At 43.2% G+C, this 24,829-nt stretch overlaps 1 protein-coding gene across 1 annotated transcript in view; it reads left to right on the top strand.

Annotated features, from left to right (window-relative positions):
• Nucleotides 1–23,951, top strand: part of slc4a8 (solute carrier family 4 member 8) — a 34,373-nt gene extending 10,422 nt beyond the window's left edge. The window contains exons 2-25 of the mRNA XM_030419428.1: nucleotides 1,662–1,743; nucleotides 8,701–8,853; nucleotides 9,301–9,436; nucleotides 10,084–10,244; nucleotides 12,660–12,836; nucleotides 13,182–13,270; nucleotides 14,212–14,369; nucleotides 14,492–14,579; nucleotides 14,699–14,845; nucleotides 14,981–15,081; nucleotides 16,337–16,511; nucleotides 16,645–16,778; nucleotides 17,169–17,414; nucleotides 17,666–17,771; nucleotides 18,016–18,177; nucleotides 18,275–18,388; nucleotides 18,488–18,649; nucleotides 18,771–19,022; nucleotides 19,140–19,208; nucleotides 19,595–19,768; nucleotides 19,858–19,989; nucleotides 20,098–20,195; nucleotides 20,436–20,541; nucleotides 20,719–23,951. Of these exons, the coding sequence (XP_030275288.1) occupies nucleotides 1,662–1,743; nucleotides 8,701–8,853; nucleotides 9,301–9,436; nucleotides 10,084–10,244; nucleotides 12,660–12,836; nucleotides 13,182–13,270; nucleotides 14,212–14,369; nucleotides 14,492–14,579; nucleotides 14,699–14,845; nucleotides 14,981–15,081; nucleotides 16,337–16,511; nucleotides 16,645–16,778; nucleotides 17,169–17,414; nucleotides 17,666–17,771; nucleotides 18,016–18,177; nucleotides 18,275–18,388; nucleotides 18,488–18,649; nucleotides 18,771–19,022; nucleotides 19,140–19,208; nucleotides 19,595–19,768; nucleotides 19,858–19,989; nucleotides 20,098–20,195; nucleotides 20,436–20,541; nucleotides 20,719–20,724 (3,228 nt within the window). The 3' untranslated portion in view covers nucleotides 20,725–23,951. The remainder of the gene's footprint in view (nucleotides 1–1,661; nucleotides 1,744–8,700; nucleotides 8,854–9,300; nucleotides 9,437–10,083; nucleotides 10,245–12,659; nucleotides 12,837–13,181; nucleotides 13,271–14,211; nucleotides 14,370–14,491; nucleotides 14,580–14,698; nucleotides 14,846–14,980; nucleotides 15,082–16,336; nucleotides 16,512–16,644; nucleotides 16,779–17,168; nucleotides 17,415–17,665; nucleotides 17,772–18,015; nucleotides 18,178–18,274; nucleotides 18,389–18,487; nucleotides 18,650–18,770; nucleotides 19,023–19,139; nucleotides 19,209–19,594; nucleotides 19,769–19,857; nucleotides 19,990–20,097; nucleotides 20,196–20,435; nucleotides 20,542–20,718) is intronic.
• Nucleotides 23,952–24,829: the final 878 nt, after the last annotated feature.

Below are 24,829 nucleotides of genomic sequence, written 5' to 3'. Positions count from 1 at the left end.
CTCTAATAAAATCTCTCAGCCCGATCCAAAAGCGCTTGAGGAAGACAAATTGCAATTATTTTTGCCTCTGTGGCCGCTCTACCGCAGCCCTAGATGCAGTCTGTGCTGCATTCGCTATATCCGCTGGATACTGGACTGACCAATTACCAGTATTGCAGTGCATGACAGACACTGTATATCTTCAGGGTTTGCCCTCAGTGGGCACCATGAAAACGGGAGACAGATTCAATACCGCATACAGTTTTGATGCACACAGAAATACACACGCCTTCTTTCACTAAATGCAAACATACTGTATCTGCTTGAATTTTAGATAATCAGGTTGTTAAATGGTGGTGATTAACGGTCTGGAGTGTTTCTGCAGGATATGGACATCATGCGAAATCAAATCAGGGAGGCACCATAAACAATTTAGCTAACTAACTGATTAACTAACTAAATTAACACAGCTCTGCTCAGAATTTCATTGTTGAACTCATCTTCGGTGCCATTACTCTGTATATATTCACTTAGTCATCATAAATATTCCATTTCCAAGTGGACTCATCTTCTCCAGAAGTTCAGCTATCATTTTTCGAGAGTAGGCGTACATTTTGCCAAATGGCAGATATCTCAATCTTCTGCACCAGCTAATTCTGCTTTCCACCACCCGCACATACTCACAGAAACACATCCAGTACATACAGATCATGTGTTCATATAGAGTGGGTGGGAGCGTCTATAATGCAGAGTGCCACATTTATAGACCGTGTGTATATGTGTGTTTGTGGATACCCCCCCCCCCCCAATCGTTTGCATTTATGTTTAGGTTATTGCTATTGATTTTATTGCTATGTTATATGTTCACAGGGGTAACGGGGCAATCTACCTCCAAATGTGCATCTGTTATTCCAACTGTGTCAAAGCACATAAGGTGTGGGCAGAAGTCATTTACACTTTGGTGCAGTTGTACACACTCAGCGTGTGGGAGGTTCCCAGAGGTTTAGAAGTTAAAGATATTCTGTTTGCAGAAGGACCTGGAAACAACGATGCTGCAGCAGCACAGAGCCACTCCAGAGGTTCCTGCAGCACTCAGCCCTCATTATCATAGGAAGGCTACATGATCAGAGATAACACTCACGACAGTGCTTCTGAGAAGGCCTTGTCACTGGAATAGTAAAACATAGCGACATCCTGCTGCCAACAGCAGCACCCCTGACGGATGTAGCACTCTGTTAATTTGATTTGATTTCCCCTGGATAGTAGAGCCTAGCACATTCTCCAACTGAGTCATACTGTGTTCACCTCTGTCTTGTGTGTGTTTGCATGGCTGTGCGCATGCCTGCCCGTCCTTCTCGGTGTGTCTGTGCCAGACGGTCTGAGAATAGACTGTCTGAAATTTGATGCTCGTTACTGAAAAGCTCCCTCCAATTTGGCCAATTAGTGGCTCTGTTACAGTGTCAGTATAGTTTGTGTTTAACAGGATGCTTCTGGACTAACTGACCTTTCAGGTTTCCTTTCACCGGCTGATATTCAAAAGTTGAAGGTGTTCTACAGAGTTGAATTTTGCCACAAGAACAATATGGCTGCCAGAGACAGAGGGCATTGTGAAGAGACATATTATCTGCGCTGAACATCAAAATATTAACATTACACTTACATGTCTTCTGTGTGCTCCACAGAGGCCAGATGAGGAGGTGGTGGTCGACCAGGGAGGTACCAGCTCAGTGCTCAATATCCACTATGAGAAGGAGGAACTAGAAGGTGAGTAGCCTGCAGCAAGGAAACCTTTTATTTAATGTTCAGCCAGGAGAGATTTCATTCTCGGTGAATGAATCACATTTTTATGCCATGTGCACATGCAGATGAGAAAAGGGTGTCTTTGATTAATCCCCCATCGCGACATCTGTTATATTTGGAGCGGGGAAGGTGAAGCTGTGAGTAGTAAAGGAAACCCCCTGATTAATGGGATGAAGAAAAATGTGCTTGACCAGGACGCTGGATATGATGAACTAGAGGTGAACGGGTTAGTGGAAGGAGGGGTCACAAAGATTTTGCACAGAAATGACAGCAGACAACAGTAGAGAGGAGAACAGTTTTAAAGTTTAACAGCAACGGTGGGCTGAACTGAAAGATTAAACCCTCATGCTCAGCTTCGATTCTGACCTGCCACCATTCTCTCTCCCCCCCGTCCTGTCCTTTAGAAAGCACAAAATGCCCCAAACTATTATAACATAACAAAAAACGTTTACTGAGCTTTATTTCCCATGTGAGGAATATTTATGGGATTCAGTTTTCATTGTGCTGGTCACACTCCAATCTGAGGTGCTGTTGTTGTATCAGTGATTGAGGAGCAGCATGCTTTCAAACAACTGTGCAACCGATTTAGTGTTGAATTACCCTATCCAATCACATTCTCTGTATGAATTTGGCACCTTTGCCCTTTCTTAAAGTTCAGCACGCCTATATATCTCTCCATTTGCACAATGCCATTATTTTAATTTTCAGCATCAAAAAAATGGCAACGACAAGTGCACAGGTGCACTTTCAATAACCCTCACAGCTGCAGTCTGAATTTCAGTGAGAGAAAATCGGTTTCGACATCATAACATTCAAAACACTTTACATCAAATGTATTACATGAGCTCAACAGACGGTTTGAATGCAAAATTTGCATTTGTAATGTAACTGTCTCCATCATGAGTAAAAAAAAAAAAAGTGGTGTACATGTGTTTCCCGCTAAAGTGTAGCGGAGCAGAAGTATTACTTCCTAATTTGATAGCAAGAAAAGTAGCTGGACTGCAAAGTCACCTCACTCCTCCCTACAGACGATCTCCCATGAGTGTCATATATGATATGAGACCAAACAATGTGATGGAGCAGTGTTTTCTACCATTATTATGGAGCCAGAACGGTGACTTTAAAATTTGGCATCCAAAAAGAAAATTGGTATTAAATACAAAACCAGTACTGAAAAAGAAAACATTGTCACTGAAACATTTGTATTGAAAACAGTTGTATTAGCATTGAAACAAGTATTGGCACTGAAAAAAGAAACTAATTCAAATAATTCAAATCCAAAAATCTTATCATTTTATTTTGTTGGGATTTTTTTGTATTTTTCAATGACAATCTTCAGATTTTTTCTTCATGTCACTTTTTTTTCAGTGATAGAGTTTTTTACAATGTCAATTTTTTTTCAGTGTCACTGACTTTCTGTTTCAACTTTCTGTCACTGTTTTGGCATCGAGAGGGAGGGGCCTGAGGGGAGGGGCAAGTAGAGCATGGTTTGCATATCATTTGAGAAGGTAATGGCAGCAGCCTGCGGGAAGGTGGGGCTGGACGGTCCAGCCACAATACCGTTGTAGGATCCGTGTGCCGGCCGTCTCTGGGCAACACAGAGTCCAACTACCTCGCGGACTTCTCTTCAAGCTCTCTCCTGATGTGCCCAAGGCTCTATGTATCTGGTTCTGTCCCGGAGCTCGCTTCAGTCTCTATTATGTGTATGGAGTGTGGTAGTAGTACCAGGGCGCCGAGCACGGAGCATTAGCCACAGTTAGCACAACAGTAGAACAGCCTGTTGTTCCGAGCCGGGGCTGCAGCGCCGACAGCAGCGCTCTGGTCTGCTCCCCGAGCTCTGTGCCACCATACCGCATATAGAGACCGGAGCTCGGGAGCTTTGGTCTCTATATGCGTGTGGAGTGTGGTTGTAGTACGGAGCTAACGAGCATTAGCCCCAGGTGTGTCGCTCCGAGCCGGGGCTGCCTCGCTGACAGCAGCGCTCCGCTCTGCTCCCCGAGCTCTGTGCCACCGTACCGCTGCACACGCATACAGAGACCGGACAATAAAAGAAAGTGCTTGGAGAAAAGTCAGTCAGTTATGAAAATGTGTCTGTTACTTGATTAGCCGTCTGTTGTACTTTACTATGAACCACAGTAGCACAATCACAGCTGACTTTCCCCGCATACTGACTTGCTGATTTTATTCGCTTCGACTCAAATGAGTCATTGTAGGAATAGTGATATTATTCACATGAACTGAGTTTATAGGGGAGCTCCGGTCTCCGGTAGCGGTATGGTGGCACAGAGCTCGGGGAGCAGACCAGAGCGCTGCAGTCGGCACTGCAGCCCCGGCTCAGAACAACACAACTTGGGCTAACGTTCGTTAGCTCCGTACTACTACCACACTCCATGCGCATATAGGCCAAGCCGGGGCTGCCTCGCCGGTAGCAGCGCTCTGGTCTGCTCTCCGAGCTCTGTGCCACCATACCGCTGCTACCGGCGAGGCAGACCCGGCTCGGGGGAACACAACAAGCGAGAACAGCCTGCTGTTGTACTGTTGTGCTAACTGTGGCTAATGCTCCGTGCTCGGCGCCCCGGTACTACTACCACACTCCATACACATAATAGAGACCGAAGCGAGCTCCGGGACAGAACCAGATACACAGAGACTTGGGCACATCAGGAGAGAGCTTGAGGAAAAGTCCGCAAGGTAGTTTGACTCTGTGTTGCCCAGAGACAGCCAGCACACGGATCCTACAACGGTATTTGGCTGGACCGTCCAGCCCCGCCTTCCCGCAGGCTGCTGCCATTACCTTCTCAAATGATATGCAAACCATGCTCTACTTGCCCCTCCCCTCAGGCCCCTCCCTCTCGACGCCAAAACAGTGACAGAAAGTTGAAACTGAAAGTCAGTGACACTGAAAAAAAACTGACATTGTAAAAAAATCAGTCACTGAAATAAAAGTGACATGAAGAAAAAATCTGAAGATTGTCATTGAAAAATACAAAAAAATCCCAATAAAATAAAGTGATAAGATTTTTGGATTGGAATTATTTTAATTGGTGTCTTTTTTCAGTGCCAGTACTTGTTTCAATGCCAGTACAACTGTTTTCAATACAGATGTTTCAATGACAATGTTTCCTTTTTCAGTACTGGTTTTGTTTTCAATGCCAATTTTTTTTTTGGATGCCAAATTTTAAAGTCACCGTTCTGGGTCCATATTCTACAGTTTGTGTGTGTGTGTGTGTGTGAGCGCGCGTGGCTCTTAAGATAATTTACAGTGTGAGTTATTTTTAGGAGACAGGGATGTTGTGTTGTCTCCTTGAACATTAATAATGAACCTGAGGAAGTTTATGGGGGGATCTGTCATCACTGAGAGGAGACAGGTGTGAGTGTGTGTGTGTGTGTGTTTGTGTGTTAGTGTTTCAGTCGCGTTCCGGAAGGATAATAACATGTTCAGAGATGAAAACTCAGCTGCAGCTCAGTGTTTTTCGTTGAACAACACTTTTATTATTTCTGATCATTTTAACTGTTTTAATTCTTTAAAGGTGCCATATAATAAAAAAACACGTTTTCTCTGCTCTCTACATATATAAGCTGGTCCTCCCTGAGCCTGCCAACTCCCAGAATGAGGAAAACAAGCGAGTCCTGAATGGTCTCTGCAGCCCAACCACTGGTAAAACGGCGCTCCTACAGGCTGTTCATATTCTGCTCCTTTCGTTACGTAACGAAAGGAGTCATTATCATAGGCCGACCTCCACTGCACGCTGATAGGAGATATCAGAGAGGGGGGCGTTCATCCCCGAGGTGAAGTTCGGTGTGTCCAGCGGAGAGACAGCAGTGTTCCACAACGTTGTCGCTCAGAGCTAGACACGCAATTGCTCTGTTGTTGGTTGTAATAATCAACATAAGTGCCTATATTCTGTCCCAGCTACAGAACAACAGAAGAGACCTTGGTTGTGTTTCATTTTTAACGACAACATGTCGGCTGCGGTTCGTGTTAGCTTGTATGTGTGTGCTAACCACTTCACATCAGACTGCTTCAGTAACGAGGGTCAGCACAAAGCTGGCTTTGCCTCGACACTAACCCTCGTAAAAGGATCAGTCCCAACCATACCAGACCCAGCAACTGCACCCGAGCCACCGATAAGTGTTGCCGCAGTTTGATAGTATTTACAGTTGCCTACGAGTATGGTGGAGTCTAGTTAGCTCCACTTCGGTCCGCTATGCAATTGCATTAGAAGCGAGTTTGATGTTAATAATATTACGAAGACACTTGGTTGTCTCAGTAGAAAGTCTGGAAACGTGCAGACTGGAGACAGAGACGATGCGAAGAGTGTATAATAGTTTGGAGACTGTGTTGGAGACAAACAGAGCTTTCGCTAGCTGTTAGCCACTATCTACTTGGTAGTAACTGTAACAACACGTACAAACAAACTAACATTATTTCTCCACACTAACCATTCTGAAACGTCCTGCTGCAGCCGCAGAGTCTGTACTTCTTCCGGAGCCTCTCCCTCTGAGTCCGATTCTGAGTCAAACTGGTTCGGTTGAATGAAAAAATCTCCGCAAGCCATAGTAATACATCCACCGTAAACATTAGCGCATGCTACCGTTAGCATAAGGGGCTTCCTCTTCCTGAGAGTGACGTAGCAGGCAAGGCTCCCCAAGTAGGCCTTGACAGACGGAGCTCATTAGCATTTTAAGGTGCAGGCACAGAAACAGAGTGCTCTGAATACAGAAGAGTTGTTGGACCTCTGACAGCTGTGTGAAATTGATGAAAAACAGTATAATATGGGACCTTTAATTTTAGAGGTTTGTGCTTAAAAGCAAACCCTATTACTGCTGGTGTCAACTGCATCCAGTCTCTTGTCATCACAGCATGTTGCTTTCAGCACCGAATCCACTGACGATAATTACATATGGCAGCGGCTGAGACTATAATGCGAGACAGGAAGCCAAGTGCTGTTCCCTGATTCTCCCAGTGGCGCGTAGGGCGAACCCCTCACCCTTACCCTCACAGTCACTTTAACCATCTGAGCTGAGTAACCACAGTGCTGCCATCCAGCTCCGAACAGTCTCCTCCTTTGTTTTCTTCTCCACTTATCAGCCAATTATCATTATAAAGGAGACATTTTGTGCTCATTTTCAGGTTCAAAAAACACATTTGTTAAGTGTTGCAGCACTATATTCCCACTCTGTCTGAAATTATTATTATTATTGTTGTTATTTAGCTGTCTCTTTAAGCCCCCCCCCTTCCCAATACCCAGTGTGCTCCAATTGGTCAGCTCACACACGCCTGAGCCAGCACCACTAACAACAACAGAGAAGCTGTGCTAAATCAAGTCTTACAATCAAGTCTAGGCATTTAACATGCATATGTGTGACAATGGTGACGTAGTTTGACGTCATAGATTCACAGAATTAAAGGTGGGACTACTGACGAGGTGCTTCAGGAGCAGTGTTTTCTGCGGGAGTGAGGAGCTTCTGTTGGTGCAGACTTTGACCTTTTTAACTTTAAAGCTCTTTTACATGCACACGAATCTGTAAAACACTCAAAAATTATTATAGGTCTCCTTTAATTACTTCATCAGAAAGGATGACATGTAACATAAGTGTATAAATTAAAAGAGAGTAGACAAAATTATGCAAAAAAATGTATGCTGGCTGTAAACAAACTTCCAGTGAGTTCTACAAAATGTGTCAGCTTTAAAAAAAGCGGTCTGTTCAATAGACATCTGTGAAAGTATGCTGTCTGAAGTCACATGATAGAAAAGAAAACAACCAAACTGCCAAATGAACTGTGTCACTGTGAACCCAACTGCAACAGACAGCAGGCAGAGAGAGCAATGGATGATGTTTTATTATCAGTCACGGCAACACAAGGAACAGGCAACCACGAAGAAACATCAGGGAAACACAAAGAAAGGCTCAAGGATACTGAACAGCAGGATCATGGAAATTCAGGAAATGACTCAACAAAAGGCTGGACTTAAATACAGTCAAACTAACGTGGGGATGAGGTGCAGGTGGAGAGTAGTGGAGAAACACAGGTGAGGGAAATGAATGGAGAAATCGCTACAAACAGGGAAGGAGCTCATAGGCTGGGAAAACACTGGGAAGAGGGGAGAGCTAAGGAAGGAGATGTAGCACCGGCGTGGAGGGAAAGCAGAACACTGGAAAAGGGCAACCACAGAAACCACAGAAAGCAAGAGAACACCCAAAACACACATATAATGAACAAAAGGACAGGACCGTGGCAAAAAAACTGTATAACATACCACACTTCTGTATACTAAGCACGGACAAACTTTAAAAGGAACTAAATGTAAAAGGTTACAGTGCTTTATGTCTGTTTTGTTCTTGTAAGTTGCCAAGAAACTGAAAGAAAGGCCTTTGATGAAAACATTTGGTAAAGGTTGTTGATCTTGAAGAAGGCCTCAGGACCTAAACATCATCAAGGAAAATGCTTATGGAGCCACAGTGTGCATCATTTTTATTGTACTACCTAAAGATGCAGCCCAAAGCACTCTCAAGGCCAAAAACAAAAGATTATTCAATGACAGGAATGACGTTGGAGTTGAAACCTTTTGTCAGATAACTTGAAGTAAAAGTCAAAAACTGAAACAGAAAACTGTTTGTTGCCTCTTTCGTCTCACCAGATCTTCTCCTTCTTTAAGTATATTTGAATATACACAGCTCAGGAAGGCTGAAGACAACTCACAGCCTCATTCATTATTAGACTTTATTTATCTTCTATTTATTAAAGGTGCAATCACGGAACTCATCAGAATCTTTGTATCACCAAATGTTTTCTGTTCAATCATTTTATGTTAGAAACAGGGGTAATATTACAGCAGAATGTTGGCATCTTTATTTGTGTTGTAAATAATGACGCTGTTTGTGTATGAAAGCATTATTGACTTGCGTCTCTCACAGGCCACCGGACTCTGTTTGTGGGGGTTCGGATGCCCAGACAGAGCCACCGTCACCACAAGCCCCACGGCTCCCGGCACCGCAAGAGAGACAGAAGGGCAGGAAGCCTCGCAACACAACAGAGCGAGGAGACTGAGACGACCACCGCTAGTCATGGTAACACACATAAATACACAAACACTTAACTTAGGCTACTGTGTCTTTAACTTTTTCAAATCCAGCGTTTTTTCAGGGCTCATCCCAACATTTAACTGTCGGAGAGAGCAAAGAAAATACACAATGGCCCAGTGTAGAACATGCATGCACCCTCGCACGTCCACCTCCCGCTGACGAGATGCTGGTTGTGAAACAAAGTCAATACTTTGGTCACTACACACACACACGGAGCACTCCAGGCTAAAATTGACCAGCACAGTAATTAGTCACCATATAACAGGAACTAATCAGCATGGTGCATGTGTGTGCTTTAGTAGGTTTGTCTAAATGTGTGTGGACCCAGTAATCATGTAAAGGCATGTGCTGACAAAGTAAGAAGTGTTGTGTTTGTTTCTGAGAACCAGAGTTCACTCCTCGTTCCTCCTTCACATCCTCTCACTTCATCAGACACGCCGTCCCAGCGGGTCCAGTTCATTCTGGGCACGGAGGAGGATGCAGAACATGTGGCCCACGAGCTGTTCACCGAGCTGGATGAGATCTGTGTGAAGGATGGCAAGGATGCTGAGTGGAAGGAAACAGCCAGGTCAGGGTCTCCTCTGGGAGCGGTTGGCAACAACGCTGGGCAGTAAAGCTTGTCACAAGCCGGCAGCTCTACAGCTGCACTGTTACTGAGAGTACAAGTGGTAACTGCATTTAAAGCTTAGCGGATCATTTTGTGGTCGGTTTGCTCACAAGAAGAGGGACAAAAAAGCAGGTCAAAGGCCAAATCTTAGTTTCACATGCTAATGTCGGACCTTTCCCTCATACTGTGTGGCTGATATATTTGTCAAAACAATCTCTGGGGAAATAGGTCAACCACAATGTTCAAAGAAAGAAAGGGACTGGAGCACACTAATTAAATTATATTGATTTACAGCCTACAGTACTTACTCACTCACTATGGACCATCACCTCTGGAGGAACAAACTGGTCGGGATCTAGCTTGTTAACATATTTACTTCAATAAATATCCCTGCAACAAAATACATGGACACACTCGACATAACAAAACTGTTGTCTATTCCTACTCTGTTGATAATTTCGGCTGTTTCTAAAAATGTTTTCACTAAAATTCTAACATACTGCACCTTTAAGTTGTACTAAATTTGCTTAAGTGAAATGATACAAGTCATATTATTGTACCTCACATCTACTCCTACTTAATAACCAATTCATCAATTCCCCTCGCAGGTGGCTGAAGTTTGAGGAAGACGTGGAGGATGGCGGGGAGAGGTGGAGTAAGCCCTACGTCGCCACTCTCTCCCTCCACAGCCTGTTTGAGCTCCGCAGTTGCATCATCAATGGCAGCGTGTTGCTCGACATGCACGCTGACTGCATCGAAGAGATTGCTGGTGAGAATTCCTCCAACTGGCACATACTAATATCTCAGGAGCAGCGTGCGATCTGTCCTGAGCTCTGTTTAAAGGGTTTTTTATGGAGAACAGTTTTAAATCATCAGTGACTGGTGTCGCTTCTTTAAATGGATATATGATTTCACAGGTTGTTTGCCCGTCTTTCTCTGTCCCACTCTCCTGAGTCACTTCCTGCCCATGTCCTTGAGTCAATTTGAACTTTGCTGATATAAAACATGCTCTATATCTCAGCTGAGGAGCCCACTGGCTGTGTGCTACAAATCCGTTTATCTCCCTAAGAGAGGAGACACACATACAGTGGAGGCCTGAGGGGAGAATCATCGTCTATCTGGATGCAGAAACAAACACACAAAGACGCAGACTCAAGTTGTCGGTCATGGAATAGTTAAAAAGACTTCATATGGCTCGCTTGTGATGTCAAACATAAACAAGCACGAAACCATGGGCTCAGTGTGGCTGCTCGTTGGTCGACTTTTACTGGAATATTGCAGCTGAACTTTTGCTGAACCTGATTTGCATTAATATCCACAATTAGATAAAGCTGCTGCACTCGTCATTTTGCATGCGAGCCACGATTGGATAAGCGCGACCCAGACTGAGTGAATGAATGACCGCAGTTTTAAACACGACGGGCGGGTAAAGTATCTATATAAAAATGCAATAGTCACATATATGTGAACACACAGTGGTTCAGTACTCCTCAGTCAATGGTAACAAAAACAATTGTTTTCAAATTATGTTTCATGTTCCTGTCCATCTCTCTCTCTCTCTCTCTCTCTCTCTCTCTCACACACACACACACACACACACACACACACACACAGAAGATCACATGGTTCAAGGCTCACCATCAGTCAGGCGTCCTCATGGTCAGACTGTGACAGGTTTACAGCCTTGTTTCCTCCTATCATTCCTCCTCTTCTTCCCTCTCTTCTCCATATGACTCCTGCCAGCAGCACCTGGACTCCAAACGGCAGCCAAGTTGGTAGAAGAGATGGAGACTCTTTATGTACACACTTGATTATTTTGGAAGTGTGGCCAACTGAGACCAAAATAATGTCACAGAAAATGCAATGCAACACTTTATATGGCGTGATGTGAGTGAAACCGTCATGACATATGAAGAAAACCTCAATGTTGAAGCTCAATTATTATCATCTGCAGACCCAAGGAGCTATACGATGGATTTCCAGAGTCTAATGCATTTAGACTTGTCCTGAAAATGTCAAAATAATAGGAAATAGCAATATGGAAACTCAAACATTGCACAAATGGTGTGATTTAAGGTCGTATCTTTGCTCAGTACACCACTCGGGTTTCAAAATAATTCAATTAATATAGTATATTGGAAAAATCAATGACGACGTTTTTAGCAACATACTCTTATGGCACCAGAGTCTGATTTTAAAAAAAAGTCTTGACATCTGACTAACAACTCTAAATTTCTTCTAAAATGTAGCTGGCTTAATTAAAAGCACCGCTAACCATTAATTAACTTTAGGAACATGTGCAGAACAATAAAATAGGCTGCACACGGCAGATCTATGACTGGACGTATCTTGTTTTCTTAACTGATGGACGTCAGTAAGGTGATACACTGGAGAAGGCAGAGCCGTCGCTGCAGTCTCACATTAGATGGAACGTGATCCATCCCAAGTCCATGAAGTGTGAGTGGAGGCCACATTAGATGTGCCGTTTCTGAGTTTTGATCTAATTTCAGACTCCTTTGTGATGTTCTCTTGTCACTGCCCTTATTAACATGGCTGATTATGCTGCCGCTGAGCTCGACACATTAGCGCTGGCCTTGAAGTGTGCTGGGAATGTAGGCAGGCACCGCAGTGTGTGTGTGTGTGCATGTGTTGTGTAGTTTGATTGAGTGTGGAGGAGAAAAGGAAAGAAGGAAGGAGGGATCCAGCGCTGACTCAGCAAGCAAGAAAGGACTGAGAGAGAGAGAGAGAGAGAGAGAGAGAGAGAGAGAGAGAGAGAGCGAGATGGAGGGCTGCTGATTATTCTCTGCAGTCCCACATGACCAGATATGTTGGACACTTATTGACCTTCCCCCTGTAACATGCACTTTCTATTCAGCACCGTGCCTTTAGATATTGACTGATGTCAGAGGAGATTACAACTTTTTAATGACAGCAGTTGAAGAAAAAAATATAGTCATATCCCAAGGAGGGCTCTATAGTTGGAGTATGAGGAATCTTTGTTAACTAGTTTATTTTTTTGTGTGTGTATAAAGCTCAGTGAGTATAAATGAATAGAATTTCTGGTCATAGTCGCACAAACACATACGTACTCTACAAATAAAAGCTGCCCGATGCCATTAATAAAAAAAAAAGTCTGACTTCAACAACACGAGCGTGTGCGTCTTTCCTTGTACGTGTGCTGCAGATATGGTTCTGGACCACCAGGAGACGTCCAACGAGCTGGACGACAGCGTGAGAGTGAAGGTGCGAGAGGCTCTGCTCAAGAGGCATCACCACCAGAACGAGAAGAAGAAGAACCTGATCCCCATCGTGCGCTCCATCGCTGAGGGAACCCGCAAACAGTCAGAGCCCCATCTGACAGGTGGGATTCAAACTATAATTACATTTGTACATCTGGCTACAAAATCAGTGTAAATGTGTTTATACATATGAGTTGAATTTATTTAGTCAGAGATATGCTAAATATAAGTTAACATAAGATATACTTTTTAGAATGATGAATGGAGAAAAGTTAGAGCAAACGTAGACAAGAAGAGACTAAAAGCAGCAGAACAAAGTAACAGACAGACAAATCTCTCAACAGTGACACTGAATGCCAAAAATCATCTGCTGTTCCTGAGCAAACGGGTGATAGATTGGCAGCCTTGCACTTTGGCAGGCCAACAAATATAATGTACTGACTCTGATTCTCTCTCTCTGTCTCCAGGGTCAGCCACATCTCCCCAGCCTCCGCCAGCTACAGAACCAGCCAAGAACGGTAGTGGACAGGACGGCAACCAGGTAGACCTCAGCAAGGTAGACAAACGAGCCTTTTTCTCATAAAACTGTGCAGTTTCTAAGTGCACACTGTTCACGTATATGAAAAATGCTGCAAAGAACACAACGGAATATAGCTATGAGAGTAGATATGACTGACACATCTGACAACAGTGTGAGATCGTGTTCTATCAGCTCTACCCATGAACTGTAATCAGTGTGTTCAATGTGCTGTCAACATCATCAACTAGGTCACACAGTGCCCCCTAGGAAACACCAGGAGAACTGCATTAGATCAAAGTGCAGCACTGCAGGACTGTTAAGTACAGCCACACAGGACGGAGATAAAAGCTTCCATTTAGACATTAATCTCCACCTAGCATTTTAAGTGCATGTCTTTACAGTATGAAAGCCCATTTCTGCCAATGTGAAAGTCATTATAAGGAGTAACTTTCTTGAAATAAAGACAAATTACCTCAAAATGAAGACTCAGTATCTAAACTATAAGAACATGTATGAATATATAATCAGAAACATTCTCAAAATGTGCATACACCTTTGTGTTGTTTATACATATGAGCAAAAGCATCAGTAGCAAATGGGGGAGACACTTAGCAGATCCAAATGGATACCATGAGGTCTCATTCAGACGTGGATTACAAATCATTTTTGGAATCAGTTTTGGAGGAATTAGCTCCAGACCCTGTGAGGATATACATCTGGGTCTGCTAAGCTTTCTCTTGGTGCATATGAGAAATGTTCTCATTATTTTGGAAACTGTGTCATTATTTTCAAATTCCAACTCATTATTATTTGCATTATATTGGCAAAAATGGGCTTCCATAGTAAAGTGTAATATTCCCGGAGAGATCTTTAAGCAGGAACATGTCCTTTTGCATTGTTGTTAATGAAGCAACAGGTTGGAGGGATGCAGTTTTCTTTCTTGTATTCTTATAATCACTTCTTGCTTGTCTCTCCAGGTGGACATGCATTTCATGAAGAAGATCCCAGAGGGTGCAGAGGCCTCTAATGTACTGGTTGGAGAACTGGACTTCCTGGAGAGGCCCATCGTGGCCTTTGTCCGCCTCTCCCCTGCTGTGCTGCTCACTGGACTCACTGAGGTTCCCATACCTACCAGGTAGATGCCCACTGCTGTTTCCAGAAACATGAACAATGGTTTATTTGTAAAATAACATTATGTAAATGAAATAATCCAGGAAGGAGTAACACTACTCTAACTCGTCTGCTGACAAATATCAGGTTCCTCTTCATTCTCCTGGGCCCAGATGGAAAGGCTCAGCAATACCACGAAATTGGACGCTCCATGGCAACCATCATGACAGATGAAGTAAGAAACGCTCCATCAATTAAAATCTAGCTTCGCAAGCCGATACAGAATAAATCAAATTCCAACATGTGTCTTGCAAAGGCAGGCCACTAAGTTCCCTCTGTTCTTCTCTGGACCAGATCTTCCACGATGTAGCATACAAGGCAAAAGACAGAAGTGACCTGCTGGCTGGAATAGACGAGTTCCTGGACCAGGTGACGGTCCTACCACCGGGAGAGTGGGACCCCTCCATCCGCATCGAGCCCCCAAAGAATGTCCCATCTCAGGTACACAGCCACAGTGACACAGAGATTTCGTGTTTCAGTCGTGAATCTTAGCTGCAACAAACAACAATGGCTGTAAAGTGGACAGATATTATCTTGATTATTGTATGTTCCTGGACTGTTATTGGATTCCTGCAGGAGAAGAGGAAGATGCCCGGAGTCCCTAATGGCACAACCTGCCCGGTAGAGGAAGAGCTACATGCTGAGCACCATGGGCCAGAGCTGCAGAGAACTGGAAGGTAAGCTGTCTGACGCAGGCTTGTTGCTTGAGTCACATGTGCTGTAATACATAAATAGAGACGGCCAATTCAGGTGTCAAAAAGAAAGATGTTATACCCAACAAGCAGTGAATATCAAGACAAGCTGTCGTAAAAACAGCCCGTGGAAATGTAGAACTTGTTATGTTTTCTCAATTGATGTGTTGGAAGCCTCGGGCGAGTTTAGCACTCTCCACCATGTTTGTCACATGCAAGTGACAACCACAGTGGCCAAATGTGACAGCGTGAAAGACAAGCACGCACCAAAACATTCTTCAATTTATTTCTTAAAAAGTCAGTCATAATCCACTGAAAACCTTGCTTCTCGCTGAAATTGAGTGACGTGAAGTGTACTCCGGGATACTGTGACATCACTTATGTGTGCGGTTAAAGGTGCAGGAGAGCACGCTCCTGACAACATACATAAGTCGTTTTGGATGTAGTCAGATGTGAAACGCGCTTAAACCTAACCAGTGAAGATATTGAAAGATCAGGTCAGATCTGTAATAGCCGTACACATCCACATATGTATTTTATGTTAGTCTGGCGATGATACCACAAGTGGAGCTATACTGTAAATTACACAAGGTCACCAGACTCAATTTACCAATAACAGAGGCAGTAGGACAAGTAAGGGAGATGTGAGTGAGAACACCTGTGTGGGAGGACTGTAGCTGTGTAGGGCCTCTGATTATCCACTTAGTGGTGGAGTAGTCTTTAAAATGCCACCATGATGCACATTCGAAGAGCTGAAATTCACTAGAGAGCCTAGAAAAGGTTTTCATTTGTTTTATTTTTTTCGGTTTGCTTGTGGCGTTGTGTTTTTACATCATCTCTCAAATGTTGGATTCGTCTGCTTATTGAAAAGGATTAGTTGCTAATCGGTTTCCCCTTAAATAAATAGTTGTAGCTGTCTTGTTGAGAAGATTGCTACCAGTTTTCTGTTTGCTACCTATATAACTAAAGGCAGAAGACAGTGCTTCCTTATTAGAGTGAAAATCAGATTGTCTGTCAGTTTTGCACACTTGCTCCACCTCCAACCAATTTTCATTGGTCAAAATCAACACTGATGTCCTTGATTTTTTTTCCATTTCCCCTCCAGGTTATATCATATCAATACTATGAGAATATCCATATTTCAAAAATGTCCCACTATTGCTTTGACAATGGAATTGATATTACATACTAGACTACACTTTTTCCTCACATCTCCTCTTTTGCTGCGTGCTGTGATCAGGTTGTTTGGTGGTCTGATACTGGACATCAAGAGGAAAGCTCCGTTCTATCTGAGTGACTTTAAGGATGGCATGAGCCTCCAGTGTGTGGCCTCCTTCCTCTTCCTGTACTGTGCCTGCATGTCTCCTGTCATCACCTTTGGAGGACTGCTGGGGGAGGCGACAGAGGGTCGCATTGTAAGAGTGCACTCAGACACACACTCAAACAGAAGCAAACACCGTACGCACACACTGTGATTAGAATATTATGAATACAGCATGTTAGTGAATACTGTACTGTACCTCTCTGTATTTCTACCATGTGTGCCAGAGTGCCATAGAGTCGTTACTGGGAGCGTCTATGACTGGAGTAGCCTACTCTATATTTGCTGGTCAGCCTCTCACCATTCTCGGCAGCACAGGTCCTGTCCTGGTTTTTGAGAAAATCCTCTTCAAGTTCTGCAAGTACGTATTAAATCAACCTCTCTAGCCCCTTTTCCACCAAATTGTCTCAGGATCTCAACCTCCAAATTCCCAATTTAAATACTCCTGGAACCTTTGTGCTATGTAGCGAATCAGCCTGCGTTTCAACCAGTTTTGAGCGGAAGCTGTAGTCGAGGATACTTCAGGTCAAGATAAACCTGCAATTTTTTGCAACTTTTCAGGTTCCCAGCTAGTTAATATTTGGTTGAAATGCTCTGAAAAGTTCCAGCTTAGGTACATGAACCAGAGCTGACCTGGTTCCATGTTGGTGAAAAAGGGGTATCTGTGACATATTTATCATCACTGCCCTGACATTTGTTTTGCTAGCTGATAACATATTCCCTCTCCTCTTCTATTGTCCTGTCACATCAGAGACTACGGTCTGTCCTATCTGTCACTGAGGACTTGCATCGGCCTGTGGACGGCCCTGCTGTGTTTGATACTGGTTGCCACAGATGCCAGCTCTCTGGTGTGCTACATTACTCGGTTTACCGAGGAGGCCTTTGCTGCCCTCATCTGCCTCATCTTCATCTACGAGGCTCTGGAGAAGCTCTTCCACCTGGGAGAAGTCTACCCCTTCAATGCACACAGCGATCTCGACAAACTAACACTGGCATAGTATGTAAAATAATGTCTCTGCTGGTTTCCTTACACATTCACCTGCGCGTTCAATTTCTAATTATTCTGTGAGAAAGTTCTGTGTAGCTGTCATTCTCTCTGTGTACGCATCTCCCCACTGTGTGACTCTGTCCATCACATCCCTGCATGCAGTTCATGTTGGGCCTGATTTTACACCCAAAAGCACGCAAGCCTGTTCTTTTCAGTCAACCACTGACAGCCACACTCTGTCTGTCTCTCTCTCTCTGCAGCTGTAGGTGTGCAGAACCTGATAATCCCAGTAATAAAACCGTAGAGATGTGGAGTGAGAGAAACATCACAGCCTCTGCTGTACCCTGGACCAACCTTACTGTCAAGGTAACACAACCACGTGGGAACAAATGTTTACTTTTGTTAACATTCAACTAACTGCATCACCCTCCCTTGGGCAGCTAACCTTTCTTAAGGACCTTCGCAAACAGACAATCCATTAACCGCTGTGTATATAACAGAGCACAACAAAGTCCTGGATAAGATTTAGATAAAATGGTCTTTAAGTGATTGTTGTCTTGAGGCCGTTTTGTCCTAATACAACCTCCATGCATCTACATGAAATCTACAGGAGTGCCTGAGTCTGCAGGGACAATTTGTCGGGACATCATGTGGTCACCATGGCCCGTATACCCCAGACGTTCTTTTCTGGTCCACCATCTTGTTCTTCTCAACCTTCTTCATGTCCGCCTTCCTCAAACAATTCAAGACCAGTCGTTATTTCCCCACAAAGGTAATCAACCAATATGACTTACATCCTCACTAAGCTACCAGACACGCCACAAAAGTAACCACTCATTACTATGAGTGTTGTTTTCTCCTGTGCCCAGGTGCGGTCCATGATCAGTGACTTTGCAGTGTTCCTCACCATCGCCGTCATGGTTCTGCTCGACTATGTCATTGGAGTGCCCTCGCAGAAGTTAAAGGTCCCCAGCAAATTTCAGGTATAGAGGAAATTATGATAATAACTAGGACATTGATATACATTTCTACATGGTTATGGTTGATTCACGGCCTCACTCCTCTTTAATGGGATCCTTCAGCCTACCAGAGACGACAGAGGTTGGTTGATCAATCCAATTGGACGCAACCCATGGTGGACAGTCCTGGCTGCTTCTATTCCTGCTCTTCTCTGCACCATCCTCATCTTCATGGACCAGCAGATAACTGCTGTCATCATCAACCGCAAAGAGCACAAACTGCTGGTGAGAAGAAATCTGAAAATTCAGATCATGCAGCTGGTTTTTGAACCAACCTACATGTCTCTGTTTCCAGCTGAAGAATGGAGCATAGTAATACCTACCTGTCTTTCTCTCTGGTATGCAGAAGGGCTGTGGGTACCATCTGGACCTTCTGATGGTCGGGGTGATGCTGGCAGTGTGCTCCATCATGGGCTTGCCCTGGTTTGTGGCAGCCACGGTCCTGTCCATCTCTCACGTCAACAGCCTTAAGCTGGAGTCGGAGAGCTCGGCTCCAGGAGAGCAGCCTCGCTTCCTGGGCATCAGAGAGCAGAGGTTCACTGGCCTGCTCATCTTCCTGCTCATGGGCTGCTCTGTATTCATGACCGGAGCCCTGCAGGTTAGTCAGACAGGCTGTACAATGCTGCCCCCCTCTGGCTGGTACATTTAGAGGAGGAGTCAGGGCATGAAATAGTGAGAATGCAAAAAAGTTATTTTTTTGTTGTTTTTTTCCCAGTTCATTCCTATGCCGGTGTTGTATGGTGTTTTCCTTTACATGGGAGTTTCTTCATTAAAAGGCATCCAGGTAATGTACAATTTGGATTTTACTGTAACTGAGCTACTTAGTTTGCAAGATCGTTATTCACTTCGACATTTGAACAGATAGGATACTATATTTGCACTTATTACATCAACTGGAGTCATTCAAACAAAAAAAATATTAAAGTTGTCCTCTTGCCCCCTCATCCTGGCCACTTTTTTAAATTGTCTTTCCTTATTATGCCCTCTCCTGATCTAATTAATACTGTTGTAATTCAGTGAGGCTTAAAAGAAGAATCTAACCAAATTAGTCATTCATAATCACTTCCTTCCTCTTGCCATATTTACCATCTGCACTGCCATCATTAATTAATTTCTCTCATTACCCTCTAACTTCCCGGCCACCTGTGTTCGTCTCCATCCTTGTCTCAGTTCTTTGACCGTCTGAAGTTGTTTGGCATGCCAGCGAAGCACCAGCCGGACTTCATCTACCTGCGCCACGTCCCCTTAAGGAAGGTGCACCTGTTCACTGTCACCCAGCTCACTTGTCTGGTGCTTCTCTGGGTTATCAAGACATCGCCTGCCGCTATCGTCTTCCCGATGATGGTGAGCTGACCAACAACAACTTCTTTCTTTCTTCATCGGCCTCTTCACATCTTGTATATCTAGATTAAAAAATACTCCTGTGCCTGCAGGTGCTGGCTTTGGTGTTTGTCCGCAAGCTGATGGACTTGTGCTTCTCTAAGAGAGAGCTAAGTTACCTGGATGACTTAATGCCTGAATGGAAGAAGAAGAATCTTGATGATGCCTCCAAAAAAATAGAAGAGGTAGTGTAGATGGAACCATGAATTGTACAGATAAAAAAAAATATACATATAGTCAGTATGTGCATATATACATGCACATACTGAACGTGGGGACTGTGTGTGTTTTAGGAATCAGAGGTTATGCTCAGTGGAAATAAAGAAGATAGTGTTCAGATTCCCATGGAGAGCAGCAAGCCTGTTCAGACCCCGAAAGCACAAGACCCCAGGTGAGTACGCTCATGTAAAAAGGACAGGATTGGCATCAGATGATCTGAGTGGTAAGATTATGAGAGAAATGTTAAAACTTTCTGTTTATCTGTATGTATGCTTGTCTTGTTTGCGTGTGGTGGCCTTTTTTTTAAGTGCACCCTGTGAATCTAACATGCTGGGACCTCCTCAAATAACCCTCCACCTTATCCCTTATACCTTTCTGCTCTTATCTTCCATTTCCTCTCACTGCTCCTCAGGTGTGACCCCTCTGATATAAATATATCTGATGAAATGTCTAAAACCACTGTGTGGAAATCCCTCAACTCCAATCAAAAGGACACTCGTCCTGTGGCTGCTAAGAAGGCAAGGCCACAAACCCTGTTTTTCCTCACCCCTGTCACCTGAAAATATTCACTCTACACATGCTGGTCGCTTGCTTCTTTTGTGCTTTCCAATTGTCACTCCAACTTGTTATTGCAAACACCCAAACTGTTCTCTGTGCCGTATTAACTCCAATTTTCTATACATGTTTCTATACAGGATTGAAGGGATCGCGTTCATAGACGAGTAGGATGTCCACCGTCCTGGCAGACTCACCTGTGTCACATGACTGTAGTTCTGGACCACAGGGCATGATGAGATTTGGCTGCTTTGACTGTCAGTTTCTTCAGTGCTTAAGAGAAACAAGTGTCAATGATTTCTACCAGCTACCTGCAAACAAATACCAGAAAACAAACAAATAAAGACATACACATGAACTTCTATCTATGTGAGGACTAGAACGAAAGCTCTAAAGTTAATGCCAGTGTGAACCTGAACCTAAGTCTGACCCCTTGAATTTAGCACCAACTTTAGACATCTTAGTTAACCAGTTGACCAGTGGAAAACCCTGATCTCAACCATCTCAATCACCTATTAGATTTTAATTATAATATGATGATGATGATTATAATACTTATAATAAGTTCTAGCCTGTACACCACCTTTGGCTTTTCTTGTGAGGTTGAGGGATGATATAATGGACGAAACTTTGAAAGCACTCTCTTGGAACAGCAGTCACTGTTAGTATCGAATTTTTGTACAGAGCAATGACGCATCTCTGATAATGTAATCTAGAGACGAATCCTGGAGCCGTTCCACTCACAGTCACAGTAAATAATGTTAGGAGGACACTGTGACAGCTGCTGGCATCCTCAAGTGATTTCACTGAGATACAGGTCCATTTGCTGATCTACAGCTGAGAGTCATACATTTAGTTTTGAACTCACCTGGATTTAACATCTGAAACAGCTAACTTGTCAAACAGCCAATGATTCAGTGTCACAGGATTATCTCCAAAAACGTCACCCAAATAGTCAGGATGGTCCATTTTTAGCTAACGGTGACGCAGCTGACGCTTGTCTATAAATATCAGCTTTACTGCCCAACATCGACAAAACAGCCCATTATAAATTCTCCTGTTTAACACTAGAACCAACCATAGCTGTAAAATGAACCCTTGCAGCCTTATAAACCAGGAGTATGCCCAGACGCCAGTTTATTAGGTACAACTAACGGATGCAGCCCTGGACATGACAGTTTTAATGTTTAGTTTTTAAATAAACTGTTGTAGAAAAGATTTAATTCTATGGTCATTTTGAAATATATAGTTGGTGGCACTGTTGATTTGTAATGTGTTATACTGACAGGCTTTTCTATTATTTTGTCTAAGGCATATAAATAACATAAGGAGACCCTTACAACTACATTAGTTTTTGGGTGTACCCAAATAAATGTTTCTACAGATTTAAATCTGCAATAATTGATATATTTGTTTGGTTACTTCAAAACTCCAAACCCAGCATGGACATACTTTCACCTTTAATGTTAATATTTCCAACTTGTTTTCAAACGATTAAGCAGATGTGCAACAATATTATTTTCCATGTTTATGGCCTGCTGATTCATTTTAGGAATAATATTTACTCTCTTTTGGCTCTAACTTTGGTCTCCACCAGCTTCTGGAGGAAACATCTGGCTCTTTTGGTGCCCAATGCTCCAACTACGTGCACCAGCTTGTCCTAACTTTGGTGCTAAGCAGATAATGTGCAGTGAGTTTTCAGAGCTGTTCACAGAAAAATGAACACAGTAAAGTTGCCAGGGCCAGAAAATAAAAATAAAAAATGAGTTCAAAATAAGCTATGAAGTTCCTCAAAGCTGAGGGGAATTTAAATAAAAACTACATGCAACCTCCTTTAAATATGAGTAGTCACGTCATCCAGTGCTGGTGCTCACAAAGATAGAGGTTCTCACACACACACACACACACACACACACACACACACACACACACACACACAACACCACCACCACCAACCTCTCTACTCCTGTTTTTCACCCTTACATCAGAAAAAAACACCCAGGTTTCCCACCTCTACTGTACACTTAGCTGGGCTATACGATGGAGTGTAAATGCTCCTTTGAAAACAAACCAGGTTTTTTTAAATAATCTAAGTAGGTTTATCAGTTGTCAGTCCTCAAATCTACTAGTGTCTTTTATTTAATGTGCCATTACTGTTTTGTTTTTTCTAATAGTGATGATATGGTCGATTATTTAGTAGATTTTAGAAATAAAGTACATTGCAGGTTCAGTAATACAGACAAATCCTCTTTTGGGGGCATAAAACTTTGTGTCAGTTTTGTGTGATGATGTAAACTGAAAACTGTAAATGTTAGAAGACCCACTTCAGTTGAAGCGGTGACATCAGTAATGTGTGTTTTTTGAGGCGTAATCTTTTTCCCTTTATGGACATTCGTCTTTGAACTAATGATTGTTTGGAGGTTGTTCTTACAGAATCGTTGTCATGTGTTAGTACAGTGTCTTATTTCTTTACCTCAGACGATGTTCATGAATGCTCCTGCAAGGCACTTTGGGTGGCGACAGGTCAGGGAAAACCAGAGCAGATACAACTGTGCGTGTGTGTGAGAGAGAATGTGTGTGTCCCTTTAAGTATCAGGAAAATAATACTTATTTTGTTTGGTTTTTGGGGGGGGGAGCCTTTTCTTTTAAGCAATAAGTCACCCAAAATCCAAGTCAAATTGACCTTACTGCAACTCTATATGTATCCGGGTTCTTTTGTGCTAGTGCAACCTTTTTATCCATCCCTGAGTGAAAAAGAAAAACAATTACACACAACTGAGAGAAGATATCTCGACATCGTCCGAAGGTTCTTCTGTATTGTGCTCCCCTTCATTTTCTATTTGCAGAGTCACATCTGACAGTGGTGTTTAGAGCCAAAGGGAGCAGAGAGATTATGATGTGAAAGAAGGACCTTAAGTAATACTTTATTTGTAGTTGCACTTTCTGTAGATAAAATTATATATTTTATTTTCAAGAGATCTATCAAGCAATCAAACAATAATTTATTACTTATTTATTATTTATTACAATAATGTTTTTAGATATAAAAATTCAATGTGTTCTCTTTGATTTTATGTACATATATGTAATAAACAAGATAAGCGAAGAGAAAGGCTGAAGAATGCAGCTCATGAAAAATGTACTTATATGAATGAATTCAATACAATAACTTCAAAGGTCATTACAACAGGAGAAGAGAGCTCAAATGGGAGAAATCTAACGTTTGTCTAATACAACTGCAATTGTCACAACCTTTTCTTCTCAGTGGAGGAGAGAGCCTTGAAACTGCTCATAAATCAATTACTGATTGATATTTTATTGGACAATAAAAAGATGGTTGATGAAAGACTCATCATCACAGACTCTGGATGTTGGATGTTGCAATTACAGCATCTTAAAATGAGACTATGTAAGTTTTGTTTAACACAGCAGCCATTATGACCGGGGGTGAAAGTTACAATATATTTATAAATGTGTACTCCTCTTGTGTGCTACCATGCTCCTCGTGTACCAATCAATAGCCGTTTTTAGACAGGGCAGCAACCGCCAATTTGGCTGTCCTTTTGGCGGCGAGGTCCGCGGTTGTAGACAGAGGGCGGCACATTGGTGGTCTGTTTTGGTCCGCCAATTTGCCGCCTCGGAGGGTACACTTATTTCCGCCTCGTCTGCTATCTATATCCGAAGCGTGCGGGCCCCTGCGTGAGATGGGCGGAGGTGTTAATGACCTGCACTGTTGTGCGACCCAGAGCTGGGGAGTTTTAAAACCAAGAAAGAGCTGATCACAGCAGTCAGTCCATCATTTCATCCGCGGACTTCAATATGAACAACGGGACAGCCGCTGAGATCCGGGAGATGCTAGCATCTCCTCGGTCTCTGTAGCTGTCTTCGTTGTCCGCTTGTTGTTGTAGCGGCAAACTAGGAACGGTCGCTACTTTCAAATTAAAAGCCCCCGCTAAGAACCCAATTCTAAACTCCAATGGGGTGCAATGTAAAGCTCTTATTTTGAAGACAAATTCGTTGTCACTGTTCACTGCCCAACTTTGAGCTTCACGTCACATCACATGTTTACGCCTACCCCAGAGGCGGCTTTTGGAAAAGGAGGAATGTTACGCCTCCATTTTAGATAGACAGGGTGGCACATTGCCGCCTTTTCTATCTAAAAAGGGCTATTCTCACTAATCAGACGTTGCCCAAGGCGATTGCGTATATGCTCACCTGCAACAAAATGTCAAGCCCAAGTAAAACTTTATG

The sequence above is a fragment of the Sparus aurata genome, chromosome 6, assembly GCF_900880675.1.
Source record: "Sparus aurata chromosome 6, fSpaAur1.1, whole genome shotgun sequence".
In the NCBI taxonomy this organism is placed as follows: Eukaryota; Metazoa; Chordata; class Actinopteri; order Spariformes; family Sparidae; genus Sparus; species Sparus aurata.
This window is presented reverse-complemented; position numbering and strand designations above follow the sequence as displayed.